Raw genomic sequence first — 19,117 nt, 5'->3', positions numbered from 1 at the left:
AGTGTGTGTGTGTGTGTTGATGAATATTATTATCATGTGCCTTTCAATGGAAGCGAAGTGGCGGAAGTGAATAAAAATGGGCATCTTTGCAATTATAATCACCTCGGCTTCCTCTTTTCAGGCGGATTATAGGAGCTGCATAATTAATGTGAGAGGTGCAAATGACAAACTGCGGAAGTGAGGACCGGTGGCGGGCTCATTTTCCATGTTTGCCCTCTATTGCTCATCTTACAGCTGAAGCCGACGGCGCTCAGAATAATCCACCGTGCGCAAAGACGCAGCATCAGACACAACACACATTATATAAGCGAGATTCAAGAGGGACCACAGCTTGGATGCGAGCCGCGGCTGCCATGAGTCTGGTATCAGCCAGTTTAGCAGCAGGCATCTGATAGGACGTGTGTGGAGTTATAGGCGGGATATGGTGCTGACTGATCGCCCTTTGACTGGAGGATCTGGTGTGTGTGTGTGTGTGTGCGTGTGTGCGCAGCAGCAGAGAAGGGGCGGTTGAGGTAGGCTGCACAAACGCGTCTGTCTCCACAGTATTGGTGTTATAACGTCATGAAAAGCAGCAGAGCCGCAGCTCTTCTGTGTGCATCTCGCTCCTGAGTAAGTTCCTCACCAATTCATTCGTTTGCTTTTAAATATTTTGCACCGATTTTTTCGTCCAGAATCAGAAAATCCAGGAATATCTGTTGTTTGAACGCTGCTTTGGGATAATATAAAGTGGCGGAGCTCCTCTTGAACAGGAATCTTGTGGTGGTTTCATGAACAGAGGTTTAATTTCTGATGGTTTCAGGACCCGAGCGTGGTAAACAAAAACTTTTCTAGATGTTTCTGCACGAGCAGAGGTCGCGGTGGCACCATCTGCTGTTGGGAGAGGTGCTCTTGCAGCCGTGTGGTAAATGATTAACAAGGTAATATTGGCGGAAATCAAATAAGCGTTGCGACATGTTGATATTGAAGTGAGCTATAACTGTTTGCAAAGGAAGGAACTTTTCTTTTTGGTTATTTTTATCCTGAGCAGGCTCGCCCTGTTTTCCAAAATAAAATTCAACAGCTCCAAATATCCAGGTGACAAATACAGATGATGCATGAACTTTATATTACACCCTCAAGTTTTTAATTACAAAAGTAAATATAACATTTACAGGCTGGATTCTTTGAATACCTTGCTTTAAACTCCACTAATTATTTCTAATAGAAATACAGCCACCTTAGCATTTTTTTGTTGTTGTTAGAAGCAATTCACTTTTTTCTACCCTAATTTGTTGTTTTAAAGATTTAATATGTAACATTTCCACATTAAAATGAGCACTTTGTAACATGTGGCTGGTATTTCAGTTTAAAACATTCAAAAAAATGAACTCTCATCAACAGAGTGTGAGAAAACACCAGCTAACACTGCTAACTGAAGTTAGCATGCTAACCAGCTAGTCCCAGCCCGCCCTGTCTCGCACTTTGTATTGACAACCGGCAGGTATATGCTAGCTGTTAGCATAATGAATGGGCAAAATAAACTCACAAAATGTCAAGAAATGAAAAACTTTAACTTCTCCTTTCCTTACTGTGCAGAAAAACACAACCATACGCCTTCTGAATTCAAATTTCTCTCTTTTACCAAACTCAGACGAGCTAATTGACTCACACACTTCATTCAAACTCGACATACACTAAGTAAAACTCACTCACTCACCAACAGTCTTCTGGTTTGGTTGAAATAAACCCTCAATTTACAGAGTTAGGTGTGAAAATATTCCAGCTCTACACGCTGTTTTCACGTGCTGATGTCCGACTCTCTGTCGCTGTCCCTCAGACTCTAGCTAGCTCTTCCTAGCTAGCAAAGAGCGGCAGTTGTCGGTTTCTTTGGTGATATGCTACTCACTACACCTTTAAAATGTCTAAAAGTTTGTGTTATGGAGATCTTCAGACATATTTCCTCACAGGATAGGAACATTTTGTACATTTTTGCTGCAGTGGTATCTCTCCTCATTTGCTGTATTTTTAACCGCATTAGTGACACTTTACAATGGAGGACGGCATTGAGGTGATTCTTCAAGACCACAGCAAGTTCCTTTCTACCGACAGACCCCACCCTGCCTCATTGGCCTGCCTAGGAGCTCTGCTCACAGGCGTCTACGGAGTATGGAGCCTGTTTGCTACCCCTGGCTTCCGCAGAGTCCCCTGGAGACTCAAGGTGCTTGACATTGCCTTCCTCTATTCTTACCTGCCTGCTTTGCCGTCTTTCAATTATCAAATGCTGCATGTGTGTGTGAAATCGAAAGAAAAGAAGCCGACGCGTAGTATGACTTGCACATTAACGATAATTTGCTTATTTTGGAGCGTAGTGCTCCGTGCGAGCAACAAATGTGGGAAAAGAAGAAAATGGTAAGTCTATAACGGTGATTATGTTTTATGGAGACCAGCCCCATCTTCTCCGGTGTGTGTTTTGTGCAGGGGTCTATTTTTATGACATAATGGATCATGTACTGTTTTTTCCTTCAGTGTCAGTACAGAATGAACAAGGGAACATGAGGATGAGAGGTTAGGTAACAATGAAGATGTGTACAGGCGGCTCCATGAGAAATCTGAATTTTTTGTGCATTTTAAGCACAAACAAGCGATTTTAAAGCTAATTCTAACACTGAGTATGATCAACATTTGATTGCTTTTGCACTCGCTCCCTGTGTTTTTTGTTTTCACGACGCTCGTGTCTGCTTTGTTCTATTCTCAGCCGTAGCAAACACAAAACATGTTATACTGCAAAGTGGAATCTTACATGATCACGAATGTAACCCAGTTTGCCTCAGCTAAAGAAAGAGGCCTGCTTTATGTTTCCGCCGGACAGATGTTATAGAAAAGGCTCCGCCGACAGCGAGAATGACATCGGATTCAAGGTTATAGTCAGCGCTTAGACAACTCGACTGCTGTGAGCAGAGGTGGACTTGATATGAAGTCTATCCAGAGATGTTTATACATGAAAAATAAGAAACTCATTTCTCCGCAGGCTTTTGGTTGGAGCGCTGTGCTTATTAGACTAGCTGCAGATTTATTACCTTCGCCAAGGAGGTTATATTAGCTTGTAATTCTCTCTCCACAGTAGAATTTAATAATGACTTATCTACAAGAAAGACAAATTAAAGAGCTCTAATTTACCAACGTGATAGCTAGGCAGCCTCTTGACAGTGATAATAGGACTTGTTAATTGTATTGCCTTACTGTATGTTTGCGTTGTGGCCCAGGTTCCTTATTTGCCCTCCAGTAAAGATCAGACTCTGAACATTATGAAGCTGCTCGAAGGACGGACAGGTCGCTTAGTAGATCTGGGATCTGGAGATGGAAGAGTGGTAAGTGGGCTCAGCTCAGTCAAGCCGAGCCAGTGACTGTGTTTGACTGCGACCAGTTTGAGACTGTGTTTTAATTTTGAAGTGTGAAACCATTGGACACTTTGAAGGACCAGGTGTGATTCTTGCAGGTGTTTGCAGCCTCTTCTGCTGGTTTCCGGTGCACCGGCTTTGAGATTAACTCCATTTTAGTGACCTACGCCAGGAGCAAAGCCCACTGGAGAGGAGTGCCCTCCGGCCAGGCGACCTTTGTTAACAAAGATTTCTGGAAGGTTAGACGTAAACAAATGATTTCTTTTATTGAGCCTGATCAGTGTTGTATAACCACGTTTGTGTCTTTCTTCTTTTACAGACTGATTTATCTGCGTACAACAATGTGACAGCTTTCCTTGCTCCAGGAGTGGTTGGTAGTTTCTTTTTAAGACATCCTGTTCAGCAAACACAGCATTTCAGGTGACTCATTTAGCCTTTTCCGATTGGTTAACAGATGGCGGTGCTGGGTGAGAAGCTGTTGAAAGAGCTTCCTGATGATGCGCGTGTCATCGCTTGTCGTTTTCCTTTCCCCGACTGGCCGCAGGAATCGTCTGCCGGCTCCGGTCTCGACGAGACTTTTGCTTACGACATGAGCAGCGTGCGTTCACACTTGAGGAAAGAACCAAACGCAGCTGTGTGATAAGTCACAGTCGGAAGTTGAGTTGTGTCACAGCACTGTCGTTCTCCACACCACTGAATCCATTAATTAAACACATCTTGGCAGGTAATCACTGAGACACTTTAGAGAAATAAATTGATGATCCTCTTGGGAGGATGAGAGGCACCGTGACTAAGAAAGATGTCAGGATGATTCTGACATCACTTCGCCGCTGCAGCGTTTGTCCGATCTCTTAACTACCAGAACAGTCTGAACCTTTGAAGCTTAATCGCTGTCACACCTGTACCTGTAAGTAAATACCATCATGCACTCCATCTGGCCTGCCATGGCTGTGGTGTTAGCTCTTTAAAGCGCCCTTTCACTACAAATACTTCTGGTAACACTTTATATTAGTGGGTACATATTAAACATGGCCTAATGCTTATTAATATGCATATCAGCAGCATATTACCATTTACCACCTTATAAGGCCAGTACTGCGATGAGCAGTAACTAAGGGATTGAGGGTAAACTCCCAGAATAAGGTCTTGCAGAATAATATGTTTTTTATGACTAATACTGAGATAATATGCTACTAATATGCTTAAAAATAACTTGATAATGGTTCATATGTACCTGAATATAAAGTTTTACTATAATTTCATTTCCACATCGACACTAATAAACCTGTTCAGCAGCAGGGTTTTTTGTATGTTATTGAAAAGCTTTTTGTCCCAGTCGTTGGGGGTGTTATTAGATTTTGTATGTTGTGTTTACTTGTGTTTAGTCCAAAAAGAAAAGGATGTGAATGGATGTTTCTCCGGCTCAAGGCCATTCTGAGATTCGCTCTATCACTCTCCCAGACAGCTATTGAGGGTTTCAAGCACGGCATGTTTCTATCTTGTGTACAGCCACTTCACAGATGGTTTATAATAATTATCTGGATCACCTGACTCCTGAGGGTCATATGGAATATGTCACTGGGTAGAGAAATAAGCACTTTCATCTGAGAGCCATGGTTATATATGTAACCCTCTGTCTGTTTGTCTGTTTACAGTAAAACTGCTGAATTTGCTGGAATATTAGACTATTTGCTGATGAACAGGTGATTTGTTTTTGGTTTTGTATCAAAATATGAATGTATTAAAGGCATATTATGCAGGATTTGTCATCTTTTGTTTGTAAACACACCAATTAAAGTAGATTTTTTAGGTCGTCAAATACTGAAAGTGTTGGAATGAGACTCAATCAACTATATTAATCCTGAATCACTGACGCTGGAAAACGTCCCCAACACAATAAAACAATAGACATATGACTCAAGTCAATTAGTCCAAGTCCCAAGTCATTTTTTTTTCTTTGGCAAGTCAAGTCCCAAGTCAAGCTACGTTTTCCTTACCCAAGAATCTTCAGTCTTACCTGCACTCGGGTCAGTCAGTCTGGTCCTTATTATAAAGAGGAAAGACAAGGTATTAGTACCTGTCAGATGAGGATAATACTGACCAATGTATCCAACCTGTTCAAAAATGTGCCAATGAATTGAATTATTTGTTGAGATTCAGTGAAATAAATACAATCAAACAAAAACTTTTCTCTCTTTATTTCTTCTCAATCAAAGATTGACAAAGACAAAATGAACAGACAAGTCATTCGAGTCATCAGGTGTCAAGTCACAAGTCAGTAACTAGTCATTAGTCATTCTAAGTCTAAGATGATTTTCAAGTCATTTATTTTCAACACATCTCTGCAAAATAATAACATTCAGACAGGAGGCAGCTCTGTGTAGATGCAGACAGCCACACACTTCTCGTGGGTCATAAGTGAAGATTGAGAGATTATTTGAGTCTATTGTTTTTTTTTTTAAGGAAAATCCTGGACCTTTAACACTGCAAGTGCAGCATTTTCATGGACACTCATGAATAATAATCTAGCGCTGATTTGATTTGGATACAGTCAGATACAGACGGAGACCAAATGTTGTTAAGACAGCACATTTGAGGGACTGTGAGCCTCATTTTGGGGAAATTGGCTTTCACAAACTGTCTTACTGCAGCACCTGAAGTGAACAATAGGATGACACTGCATTATATTATTATTATATAAAATAATATGGAACTAATATGGATACAGTAACATCATTAAAAGGCAGAATATACAATGATATTGAGAAGTGACACTATACATACCTGCCTCTGCTAACCACAATAACACAAATCCTCTGATGTGTTGCCACCTCTGCAACCTTCCCACTCATACCTCTGCGCACACCTCACTAATCACTCTGATCAGGTGTCATACATCAGTGTCTAGTTGCAACGCTTCAGATTCAGAACCTCCACCTGAGGGTGCTGTTGCTCCAAACTGAGCGTGCGGCTGAAACACAGGATGAGCTGAGCCTGAATGGAATACTGATCATGTTCATCCTCTGCAGAGTGGATTTAATATCGATCAGATGCATCAGACCTCCAACACTTTGAATTATATTTTGCACCAAAATGTAAAAAAAAAAGGTCCATTTACCAAGAGGTAAACCACACAACATGTGTGTCTACCTCACTGTTAATGTTCTGGTCGGTGGCAGCTGATGCAAAAATAATCATCTGAATCCATAAAGAGCAGAATCCAACCCTCTTTGATTTCATGTCTGTGCCGTCAGTAACACCCATGTACATGCAGGGTAATCGATATGAAGCAGACCTCATGCTCTCATTTCACACCGTGACGTCAGACAGAGGGCGGCAGACAGAGGGGTGGGGAGGGTGCCAGGGTATAAAGGCTCGGAGACGGACTCTCCGGGCTGCATTCTGGAGTGCGGGACTGTAAAAAACCACCTCTCATGGAAGTACGGAGAAACAGCGGGCCCCCACAGACAAACAACAGCAGCAGCATGTGTGAGCCGAGGTCCTGCGAGCCTCGCCGAAAGAGGCTGGATGATCGCAGCGGGCCCTCGGAGATGGCCAGGATTATCACCGATCCTGCCACGGGGAAGTGCTACTGCCGGGGAAAAGTTTTGGGAAAGGTAGCGCAGAAAGCGTACAGTCTCTCTCTCTCTCTGTGTGTTTGGATTTACCACCTAACCTGAAGACGCAGCAGTTAACAGTATTTGTTCCTCTTTCCAGGGAGGGTTTGCTAAGTGCTACGAGATGACCGACCTCTCCACCAGCAAAGTTTATGCAGCCAAAATCATCCCACACGCGCGCGTCTCCAAACCTCACCAACGGGAGAAGGTAAGCGCGCAGCCCCCGTTGCGCACCGCTCTGACAGTTCTCGCAAAAAAAAAAAAAAAACAGCCCTCAGATTCAGTTGTGACCGATCTTTGTGTCTCTTCCTCCCGCTAGATTGACAGAGAAATCGAGCTGCACCGAGTTTTGCACCATAAACACATTGTGCACTTCTATCACCACTTCGAGGACAAGGAGAACATCTACATCCTGTTGGAGTACTGCAGTAGAAAAGTAAGTCCTCCAGCAACTTGCTCTTTACGCTTTGCCACTGCTTGTGCCTCCGATTTGGGTAACACCTGCATTGCACCTAAAGCCAGTGAGGCAGCACATATGCAGTGTTCAGTCTGTCACCACTATAAGAGCACTCGAATGTTTTGATCCAGCAAATATACATAGAAATCCCTGCAGTTTTATGAGATTAAGGAACGTCAAGTATGTTTTTTTTTCTTCCCAGAGGAAAATATGATTATTTTCAGCTCTATAACCGTTCCTTTCTCTATGTTTTGTCTCTCTGCAGTCGTTAGCCCACATCCTGAAGGCTCGCAAAGTGCTCACTGAGCCAGAAGTGCGTTATTATCTAAGACAGATTGTCTCCGGTCTGAGGTACCTGCACGAACAAGAGATCCTTCACAGAGACCTGAAACTCGGTGAGAAATCTTTTTATACCACCCCGCTGCTTTCTTTAACCAGCCTGTGCCGCGTTTGGGCTTTGATCCTGGGTTGAATATCAAGTGCTGATCGCCCCATTCCTCTTTTCTTCCCCGACAGGTAACTTCTTTGTGAGCGAGTCGATGGAGCTGAAGGTCGGGGACTTTGGTCTGGCTGCCAAGTTGGAGCCGGCAGGAAACAGGAGGAAGACGATCTGTGGAACTCCCAACTACCTGTCCCCTGAGGTGCTCAACAAGCAGGGCCACGGCTGTGAATCAGACATCTGGGCCCTGGGCTGTGTAATGTGAGTAGGCAAACTGTAAATTCAACATTAGGTGTAGTAATTATTAATTAATCAGCTTAAAAAGACACTTTGGCATCATATTGCATGCCCTAGTATGTATATTTGCTTGCAGTCGCTTGTCTGATAAAGGTTTTGTGATAGAAATTTCGCTCACTTTCGCCCTCTGTCCTGCTCCAGGTACACAATGCTGTTGGGCAGACCACCATTTGAAACCACCAACTTGAAGGAGACATACAGGTGTATCAGAGAGGCGCGTTATTCCCTGCCCTCCTCCCTGTCGCCTCAGGCCAAGCAGTTAATCGCCAGCCTGCTCGCCAAGATCCCAGAGGACAGACCTAACCTGGACCACATTCTGAGGCACGACTTCTTCACACAGGTTAGACACAATTTTCACCTCTCTATCTGTCCGTTCCTCCCTGTGGCAGCCTGTCACTCTCTAAATGTCAACGTGTGGGAGTGTAACAGTGACCCCCTTCCCACCAGACGTGTGCTGACCCACTTTTGTTCTCCGCAGGGCTTCAGTCCAGAGCGTCTGCCGCCGAGCTGTTGCCATTCGGCACCAGATTTCCACGTCTCCAGTCCCGCTAAGAGCTTCTTCAAGAAAGCTGCCGCTGCGCTGTTCGGTGGGAGGAGAGACAAGGTCAAATACTACGAGACTCTGAGTGAGTATTACAATCAAGCGCTAAGCCGCCCAAGTGCTGCGTAAATTCTACTTGTCACTCCAGCCGGTTATCTTTCACTTTGCAAAATTATGTTTTTTGCAAAATCTGGTTTTATCTCGTGCATGCTCTGATTTCTGCGTGTTCTGTGTCATCGTGATAGATAAGTTAACCAAAGAGGAAGAGGAGATCTACAAACTGCAGCACGACCTGGAGAGAACAGTCATCAGCCAACAACAGAGCAAAAAGATCTCCGAGGTAAGCGCCCGTTTGCTCAACACAAAACAGCACATCTAGCGTAGGTGATTTTTGCAAACACATTATTCACAGAGCCATTAAATGAATGGGTAGATTTGCAATATCATGTCGAGGAGACTCCAGTGAGTCACTCTGATGCTGTACTAAACTTTATAACAAGCTGCAGTTACAGAACAAACTAAAAGCACTTATTTTCAACCTTTTCAAAGCCGAACCACTTTGAATCTGTGGGTGACCGCTGAGTCATAGTAGGAAGAGATGATCTAAACTCGCAGACTCTAACTCCCTGTCGTCACCGATTCCCACCTCAGAATGGAAGTGCACTTCCGCCATCTGCCGAGAGCCCCGTCGCCCCGGCAACAGAGAGCCAGTCCCCGACGACGCGAGACACCATCCGCCTGATCGTCAGAGGGAGTCTGGGGAGCTGCAGCAGCAGCAGCGAATGTGAGTTCACCTCGTTTTCACACCGAGGCACGTGATTCCATTTGACATCATGCTCTTTTTTTAGAGTATCATCGACGCTCACCTGTTGTTGTTGTTGTTGTTGTGGTTTCTACAGGCCTGGAAGACAGCACAACAGGGAGCGTGGCCGAGACTGTTGCAAGTGTTTTGAGGGGATGTCTGGAGAGTATGCCTAAAGGTGAGTCGAGTACTGAAAGCATTTTCGTGTAGAGAGTTCTCATGATACAGCTAAAGCTCACTCTCTGTACTTGACCTTGAAATGTCTAAACGGAGAGATGGTGATACAAGTCGATCTTTACAGAGACGCTCCCTGATTTCGTTAACACACCCTCCTCCTAGCTCATTGTTGAGATAAGTCTAATGTGCCTTAACAAAGCCGGTGCTTGTCGTTTCTTCAAATCTTCCCTCTAATTGCGCTCTAATCCTCCTCCTCTTGTGTTCTCGCCCCACAGCGGACGACATTCCTCAGGGCTCAAACAGCTGCAACCTTCAATGGGTGACTAAATGGGTGGACTACTCCAACAAGTACGGCTTCGGCTACCAATTGTCTGATCACACCGTGGGAGTTCTCTTCAACAACGGCACTCACATGAGCCTCCTGCCAGACAGAAAGTACGCACCATTCTGCACTTTCGCAACACTCCACCTTCAAGTTTGAAAGTTGTTAGTCACTACATGTAAGGGAAATGGCTTGTTTAAGCACGCTGGAGTGCATAGAGCTACTTTGAAGAACCTGTTAGTGGTTTCAGATAAGTGAAGGCCTGGCTTGTTAGAGTAGGAGTACATTATAGTCTTTCTTTGACACAAATTCAGGAAAACATGAATATGTGAAGGAAATGCTTCTTGTTGCTTGTTAAGTATTTGCTTATCTGACTGGTTGCTTCTCTCCACCTCTTCAGGACCATCCACTACTATGCAGAACTGGGCCAGCGCTCCGTCTTCCCCACTTGCGAGGTTCCCGAACACTTTGTGGGCCAGGTGACCGTGCTCAAGTACTTTTCCCACTACATGGAGGAGAACCTCATGGATGTAAGTGAATATCTCTATTCCCCCACTCCTCCGTATCTCTTGTACTTTGATGTGCCTCCCCACACCCTGAAGCATTAGAAATGGTATCTCTCATGTTGCAGCCTGTCTAATCCTGGTGTGCTTCTCCTTTGCTTTCTCAGGGCGGGGACCTGGGTAGCATGACAGATGCACACATGCCCAGACTCTACCTGCTGCAGTGGCTCAAGTCCGACCGCGCCCTCATGATGCTCTTTAACGACGGCACTTTCCAGGTAAACACAGCCGTTGCTGGGCATGCTCAGAGGAGCAGTGTTTATGTGCAACGCATAGCATTTTTCATATCAACAGAGGAGGAAATAAGACTAACCTCCAAAGAGTATAATCTAATAAATAAATATTTTTATCTCCGTAGATCAACTTTTACCACGACCACACCAAGATCATCCTGTGTTGCCAGAGGGATGAGTACATGCTGACATACATCAACGAGGACCGCGTCTCCAAAACCTTCAAACTCAGCTCCCTGCTGACGTCCGGCTGCCCCACGGACCTGCGCGAACGCATGGTGTACTCCCTCAACATGCTCCTGCAGAGATGCAGCTAAACACCCACTCTTTTGGACTGATTTACACCCACCCCATTGTGCTACTGCAATGCTGCAGTAGAGCCAGGACTCGGAGGGCATCTGTGCGAGGAAGGAGGAGTTTGAGGACGGACCTGCGAAAAGTCAATTAACATTCCTACACCGTTGCACCTTCGTGACTCAGCAGAGGTGCTGGTGGAAAAATAATACGGACAGACTGTGTGGATGGATTGGGGGGGAATGAAATGTAGCACAATGACAGAGGATAGCAAAAGGGCTGATTTGTATGTTGATTGTGGGAGGAGAGGAAAGACTGAGCTTGTTGGAATGAGGACGTTGGTACGAATGTGAACTTCAGATGGAAAGCAAAGACAAACGCTGGGCTGGCACCAGCTTAAACGTGTACAGAGTAGTCGAGGCTGTTTTATAGAGACAATCCATGAACTGACGCTGTGGAATATTGTAAATGATGTACAGTGTGTGTCACAGACATGATTTGTTAATGTATGTGGGTGCTCCAGAGTTCGGCTGTTTATATGTGAGTGTGTGTGTGAGTGAGTGTGTGTGTGTGTGAGAGTGTGTGAGTGGGAGGGCCGTACCATCACACCAACTTTTAAAACTGTGATTAGTTGTCTTTACTGACAGATGGACTCAGCACATGGAGCTGGGGACCTGAGGCGGGATGTGAGGGGGCGGGGCAGGACAACAGAATGACATTTAAAAAAAATAAAATAAATAACAGTACCAGGGATCCTCTGAGGACCCCTAAGGAGCCATTATCACCTTGGTAGAAAATGTGCTAAATAACTTATTGTGAAAGAAAAGTGCAGTATTTATTTATTTAATAATAAAGAGCATTTTCTAAAAAGAAACCCCACTTCTGACTCCTTCTCATTGAGTGTTTGATTTTAAGAAGAAAAAAAACATGTATTGTTGTCTCTTTCTGCCCACAACATGAGATCAGATGTTTTATATTGTCTGAGCATTTCCCTCCAAATCGATTCCTGGTATTAAATGTGCATCGAGCAGTTTCGGGGAAGACATTTTTACTCACAGGAGAGAAACCAGACACCACATGTTCATGCTGTTTTACTTCAGGATTTTCTCAGCTCAGCTCAGCTCAGCTCAGCTTTCCTCTGAGGATGACTTATTTTTCAGTTATGAAAATACATCAAATAAATGAATACATTTTCAGAGTTTTTATTATACCTTTATTAAAGGGGCACTATGTAGTTTTGGAGAAGAAATTCAAACTCAGAATTTCAATATTTACAATATTAACGAGGTAATAATACAATCTCTGAAATATAAATTGTTTTCATAACTGAATAAACAAACTGTTCTCAGAGGCTGTTTGAAGCTAGAAAGGTGGCAGGGTACGCCAAATATAAACAAAGTGAAACAGCATGAAATTAAGGTCAGTTTGTTAATTCGGTGTTTGTTTAGGCACAAAAATAAATAAATACAAGAAAATGGGCCAATTATGATCTTTCTCTTCTGATTAAAGTGTCTTCCACAAAACTACACAGTGCACCTTTACTATTGTACATATTACATTTATTTCATTTTCTCATCCGAAAGTACATAGTGCAGCTTTAAGTTTGATTCAAAATATCATTTTTAGTGCATTTAAATAAACCTGAAAATGAACTTCGGTCTTAGTTTAAACCTAATTACACTCATATCTGTGCACTAGTCCAAGTCAAAGCAAGTATTTTATCTGTAAACTTGTGTTTGCAACAGGAAATGGGCACAGAGAGCGATGGATGTGATAAAAAGCATGTTTACACAGGATGCTGTTTATTCTCTGGTTCAAGGGAGGCCAAGTTTTCTTCCTCAGTGATAAATGTAGATGAGTGGCTGTTCAATGCTGCTGGCCTTGTCTCGCACAGGCACACACACGGGCACTGTGTTACTTTGGATACAAACAAGGGCTCTGATCGGCAGATAGGCCAGCTGGGTGGGTCGGAAATACGGAGGGAGAGACAGCAAAACAGTGAGGTGCAGCTGGAAGGAGAGACAGACTCGTGAAATGACAGAATTGGTCGCATTATGTCAGCAATTGCATCAGAGCTTTTGAAGCAAAGCGACTACAGTCATTCTTGGACATCATTTCACATCCACTGACTGTAACCATGGCAACAAGCAGCCAATGACCAATTTGGTAAGAGTCGGAAACCGGTGACGGCTGCGTAAAAGTCATCTGGCACGGCTCATCCTTGCTGAAAGTCAGAACTCCTAGTGCATGTCATAAAATAATAACTCTTTTTGCTACTGATTGGCTTTTTCCGCTCCGCTCTCCACACAAGTGTTTGATCCGGCTGTCTGTTGAACACCTCTTCACCTCCCAGGCTTACGTAATGATGGAAGTTGAAACGTGGATGTTTGAGTCATCCCTCTAGATGTTCACTCAGAATATCTGTGCTCTTCAGAGTTCAATAATGAATGGCTCATGCATAAACATACCCACACAGACAGAAGCAGAACAGGAAGTACAAGGAGATGGAGCGGGAATTATTCATGACGACACCTCCAGGTCTGAGTGCGTGTGTTTTGACAGTAATGGCCCCTGGAATGGATGCTTCAGTCAGACAGAAATAGATTTTGTTGTTGACGTGAAGATTTCGGGGCTTTCCTGGGCATTTTTACCCTCGGTCCTAATATCTGAACAGAAGTGCAGCATCTCCATCTCCATCTCCATCTCCATCACATGGATGCAGCGGGTTGAGCCAAATTAATAACACACCACTGGCTCTTTCCAAGCAAGCAGGAGGAAAAGTGGCAAGTACTCTCGAGGTTATATGAGTTAAAACATTTCATAATCCGATGAAGATTCAGCTCCTATAATGATTAACGTAGGCGAAAATTCAGGTTGCGTCAGGATCTTATCTATGAGTCAGCATCCTTCAAATTGGTTTCATGGGAATTTTCTCTCAGCGTAACACGTAGGTGAACACATTAGAAAACCCTGTGGGGTTCAAAAAGCTAAGTTCACTTGATGGTCTTAATGTCACTGTCATGTGGGGGAAAAAAATTGTTCAAGACACTGCTGGTTTTCAGTGTCACCCTCACAAAGCTGCTCCTCCGTAATGCCACGTTGACAGTGGGAAAATTCTTGTGCGTGCGGGCCGACTTAACTCTGGAATGAGTCTAAGCCGGAGTGACAACGGGGATCTTTATACCTCAGCTTCTATCATAAAGTCCTCTGCAGGCAGAAGAGTGAGTCAGTTTGGCATTAAAAGTGATAGTAGGCACATTCTGCCAGATAAAAAAAAAAAGAAAGACATGCTTTAAATGTGCACACACTGGGATGCACTTCAGGGATTTAAAGGCCTTTGCATATCAAATGTCAGCACTCCTCCTCCTACTACAGTATGTGGACGAAAACAGATGTACTGTAAAGGAAGCTGTGATTGTTGTAGCTTCGCCCCGCTCTCTGCTGTAGCCTACAGCATCGAGGATGAGATGAGCAATGCGCAGCAGTCGGTTGTAAAGTTGCCAGAGCAAACTTAGTCAAATACCAAGAAAGTGTCTCATGTGAGAAGGTGTGTGTGCACCTTTCACTATATTTGGTTCTCTTCCAGGTGCTCAAATACGTCCATAGCAGAGAATGAGTCACCGTGTGAGGTGCAGTGACCACTTATGTTCAGTAGTGCTTCGCTCATGCCCCCTCGTCTGATTCCTGTAATTTTCTACAATCAGCTTTCTGAATAGGTCTTTTCTTCCTGCCTGAAAATAGAGCCTTTTTGCTACGATAGCTCCTGGTTTATTCATGGATCAAAGTGTACCAGCAGGTCCGTGTCCAACTCAGCAAATGAAGAGTAAAGTTGGGACAAAGAAAGAGAAAAACCGGAAATTTGATCCATATTGATGCTTGTGCTTACATGCATGTTTTGGTTTGTGGTATTATTTTATCTTATTTGTGGTTTTATTTGCTTCCCATTAGGAGTGGTGCAATGAAAGGTTTTTTATCAGCAAATCACAATAAAAAACACTCACAAAAAGTAGATTGTGGTTTGTTTTCATTATTGGAATAATTGTGAATATCCTCACGAGTGGCTCGCTGACGTACGGTCTTTTGAATTGGCCAAGTCTGTCACCATGGCTAAAGGCACAGCTTGCACATTGTATCCCCCCCAAACACAAGTTAAATCAGGGACAGGCAGATGATGTTACCACCATTTATTTATTTTTTATTTTTGCAGGAAGAAGTATGATTAAAGAAATTCCAGTATGTTTTAGTGTAATTTTATTTATTTTTTTAAGTTGTAAGAATATTTAGATGATTATCAGGACCTAATATCGTGAATCGCAATTATGTTGGACAGAATAAAATCGTGACATGAAATGTTCCTCTGAGGACAGCTTGTTTATTCAGTTATGGAAAGACTTTGTGCTCTGAGTTTGTACTATTACTTTAGTAATATTGTAAACATTACTTATCTGAGTTTGAATATCTTCCCGAGGACTACATCAAACCTTCTGCATTAATTCTGAACACTAAATCCTTGCTGCTCTACTACTGCTGCTCAGTTCGCACTTGTATAAACAATTAGATTTATTTAAACGCTTTGAATTTTGAGTATTTCCTTCAAAAATGGCTCTGACAGGGACGTCTTGTGAGCTCAGGGAGAGTCTGTGTCAAGCTGGCTCGGATTCATTTTGCAGCATCACATGAGCCAAGCTGAAGTATGTAGGCGAGTACTGTCATAAAAGCCTCAAGACGAGGCTCCTGACATACCCAAATTTAATCAGACTAATAAAAAGTGCACAAAGCTCCAATGTGTACTGAAAAGTTCGAATCACATGTTTAATTAAAAGCATGTAATTACCACATAATCGCAGGGATGTTTTCTTTATTCAGACATTAATCACACGAGTAAATCAGCCGCTGTGACCTGAGATGAACCCCTGCACATGCACAGCCTGCGTCACACTGGTGCTGGATTGTCGCAAAAGGCTGTCATGTGCAGTGGATGAGCATCACAAGCTGATCATTATAACTGAAAGACTGAGCTTTCTTTTTTGTTGAGCGCCTATAATAATAACTGCACTGGCACCCTCCTCCGTGATCTCGATAGAATGTGACTTCCTCAGAGCGGGGCAACCAATGACCTGCTGACTCCCTCCATAAAAACATCACATGTGTGTGGGCAGCCTTCTGATAAAGGGCAACGATAAGGCTGAAGTGGAAAAACTGCTCCACATAAGAAAATCCAACACGTCTGACTACTGCACATGAGTAGAAAATGTTAGACCACTTTACAAAATAACGGCTATACTATTACTAGCATGTAAATGACAAATATTACAAATTTAGTGGTTGTTAACCAGACTGACAGAGCTCCTGCAGTTCATCTATACTTAATGTTAAATTCCTTTTCCCCTGTATTGGTAAAGCTTCCCTTGGTCTGTTTAGCTTCCAGGCCAGATCTGCCTCTCAGTGATAACAAATGTAATAGTTAGTTCATAAATCCATAGCTCGGTACGGTGTCAGAAACAACAGCAGAGCGCGTCTCCTCCCCGAGAATTTTGGCATTTTGGTTGCAATTCCTGTGGGAACCAAAGCTTGTCCAAAAGTCCTGCAGCATCAACCTCCCCATCCTGTCATTATAGCATAGCAGTTTTACAGATGATCATTGAAATGCACTGGGTTGGGAGATAATTACTGTTTAAGCCCGTCTTTGGTAAAGCTGCAACAAAGTGGAAATTGCATTCCACCCATACCAGCAAATGAGAGGGTGTGTTATAGAGACTTTCTGAAGTTGGTTTCTCATGCTCATGCTCCTCTTTGCAGAGTTTCAACTTGCCTGGCAGTTATCTGCTCATCAAAGATGAAGTTAGTCACATTCAACTTGTCCTAGAACTTGAATCTCCCGTTTTAAACAGGTTTTTTGTTTCTAAAGTATCATTATGATTGCCTAATGTAATGGCTATAGAATAATGACACCACCCGGCCTGAGATTTATCCCTATAAACATTGTTTCCACTGCCACAGGGCACGAAATCTCCCGGCAAAATGAAGACTGACTGACGATACAATCGGCCTGGCACCCATGGTATCTGCTTTCCCGTCTCCATTTTAGACTAAATGACTGAATAAACTCTCATTTTGTTCTGTGTCGTTGATATTTGTTACTGTGAAGAACACTGGAACAATCCACTTGGAATTGCTGGGGGAGAGGGTTGTCTGTTTTTCATTGTAAATCACCTAGCTAATGCTTATATATTACTTTCAGAAGAGTGAATTAAAGGGGAGCACAACTACATATGTAGTATAACGCAGTATAAAGTAAGTAGTATAAAGACTTTTGTGGCTCCAGAGGAACCTGCATGTAATCTGATATGTTGCCTCTGGTGAAGTGGCTTCAAGTGCCACAGAGCAGCTTTCATAGGAATGACGAGGCTTCATCTCCAACACTGTATCCAGGTTTCTTGATACGTCCATGTTCAAGCATTGCACTCCTATAATAACACTGTTGGACTCGCAATGGATTGTTCAAAAACATTCAAAATTAATACAGCAGAGCTTTCACTTTTTTTACTCCACACTTTCTTATTCTTTTTCCTGCCACCTACATTACCAACAATGCAACTGACGACATCAATGGAGGCAGTTTGTCAAGTTACATTCAGCTCCTCTGGAGCCACAAATGGAAGGGAAAGAAAATGTATGACGAGAAATGAAAATGTACTAAAGGTTTGTTTTGGACTGTTGCCTGGTGCTGGATGTTCTTCAAACATCTTGAGCCATCTGGTTGCTGTTGGCAACGTTTCCTTATGAGTTTATATCAAAGTGGGAATTTGTTTTTGTGCTATGCCAACAAACCTGTTAGATTTGTTGTCTTTTAGGCGGGAGATGTTATGGACAGAGATCAGAGATTACCGCAAGGTCCTGTTGAGAACAGAGATTTCCCAAGATCTAGATCGCAGGTCATCAGGATCTATTGGGTGCACCTGTGATGTTCTCCCTCAGCTGACTGCAATCAGTCAACTGGGAGGCTATATAAAGGGGTTGCAGTTCCCCTCTCAGTGGGTTTTTGCTGCCTATATGCTTCTGGTACCAACTCATAGGAACATAGGATAGCCTCTTCCACAGTCTTACAATCAGAACTCGGAGCAAGCAACCCTGACCTTTCCAACCAACACGCTTCTGAGTAGCAATGGCCTGAACTCCAGTGTCAGCAACCCGCTCGAAGAGAGTGAAGTACTCATCCACCTCCTTTTCATTAAATGGGGGCACAAGGCAGCTGTTCTTTCGACATAAGCTGTTGACTTGACTTGATACGGAGCTCTTCAAGTTCCATCTCTCTCAAACAAATGGCTTGCTCCTTTTCACCTTGCCCTTCCTGGTGTGCCAGCTGCATCCTCATGTGCTCAAACTTAATTTGCTCTAGCTTGAGCTTCATCTCTAGCTGTTTTCATCCCCGCTTCAGAAACAGATTCAGCGACATCCCCCTTCACTGTCACCCTCCTCACCCACACTTTCAGATTTGGGCTCAGAGTCATCAGTGAGGATCCGTCTCTCCAACAAACCAGTCACCACAGCCTGTTTTACTGCATCCATCCTGCTTCCTGCTGTCACTGCAATGCCAAAGTGGTGAGCAATTTGCAGTAGGTCAACCTTTTTGCATGAGCTGAGTGCCTCCCAAGTGGGATTCTCAAAACCCTGTTTTTTGCAGTGAACAAACTGTTAAACGATGCAAATGCTACCAACAAAATGCCTGCAAAACAGGTTTATTTCCTGTCCTGGATGAGCCCCCAAATTGTTACATTTTCCCAAGAAAGCAAAACCTGAAGGACGGAGATCACAGGTTGGCAAAAAACTGCACCAATCACGAAAAAAGTCAAAGCAAATTGGTCCCTGGGTGTCTTAAAGGTGGCGGTGGGGATAAAACATAGGAGAACAAAAGGATGGGACAGGGACAAGTGGGAGTCACAGGGCAGAGGGGAAACAAAATGTATGGAAACTGGCCAAAAGATATCAAACTCTCTC

General features: G+C 43.5%; 2 protein-coding genes across 2 annotated transcripts; both read left to right on the top strand.

Annotated features, from left to right (window-relative positions):
* Nucleotides 1–502: 502 nt before the first annotated feature.
* On the top strand, nt 503–5,137 carry LOC311261213 (adenine nucleotide translocase lysine N-methyltransferase). Its single transcript, XM_084359697.1, has 6 exons — nt 503–609; nt 2,018–2,197; nt 3,243–3,347; nt 3,476–3,616; nt 3,697–3,747; nt 3,832–5,137. The coding sequence occupies exons 2-6, from the start codon at nt 2,030–2,032 to the stop codon at nt 4,015–4,017; spliced, it is 651 nt and encodes a 216-aa protein (XP_084215823.1). The 5' UTR covers nt 503–609; nt 2,018–2,029; the 3' UTR covers nt 4,018–5,137.
* Nucleotides 5,138–6,791: 1,654 nt separating this feature from the next.
* plk2b (polo-like kinase 2b) lies at nt 6,792–11,998 on the top strand. The gene is made up of 14 exons (XM_084361026.1): nt 6,792–6,994; nt 7,095–7,202; nt 7,314–7,430; nt 7,717–7,846; nt 7,968–8,151; nt 8,329–8,527; nt 8,666–8,813; nt 8,974–9,068; nt 9,380–9,512; nt 9,628–9,708; nt 9,983–10,142; nt 10,430–10,559; nt 10,700–10,810; nt 10,951–11,998. Exons 1-14 carry the CDS (start codon nt 6,812–6,814, stop codon nt 11,140–11,142), a joined length of 1,971 nt encoding a protein of 656 aa, XP_084217152.1. The 5' UTR covers nt 6,792–6,811; the 3' UTR covers nt 11,143–11,998.
* The last annotated feature ends 7,119 nt before the right edge of the window (nt 11,999–19,117 follow it).

This window comes from Pagrus pagrus (assembly GCF_965226575.1).
Source record: "Pagrus pagrus genome assembly, chromosome: 8".
Lineage (NCBI taxonomy): Eukaryota > Metazoa > Chordata > Actinopteri > Spariformes > Sparidae > Pagrus > Pagrus pagrus.
The sequence above is the reverse complement of the archived record's forward strand: the minus strand, read 5'-3'. Positions and strand labels throughout refer to the sequence as shown.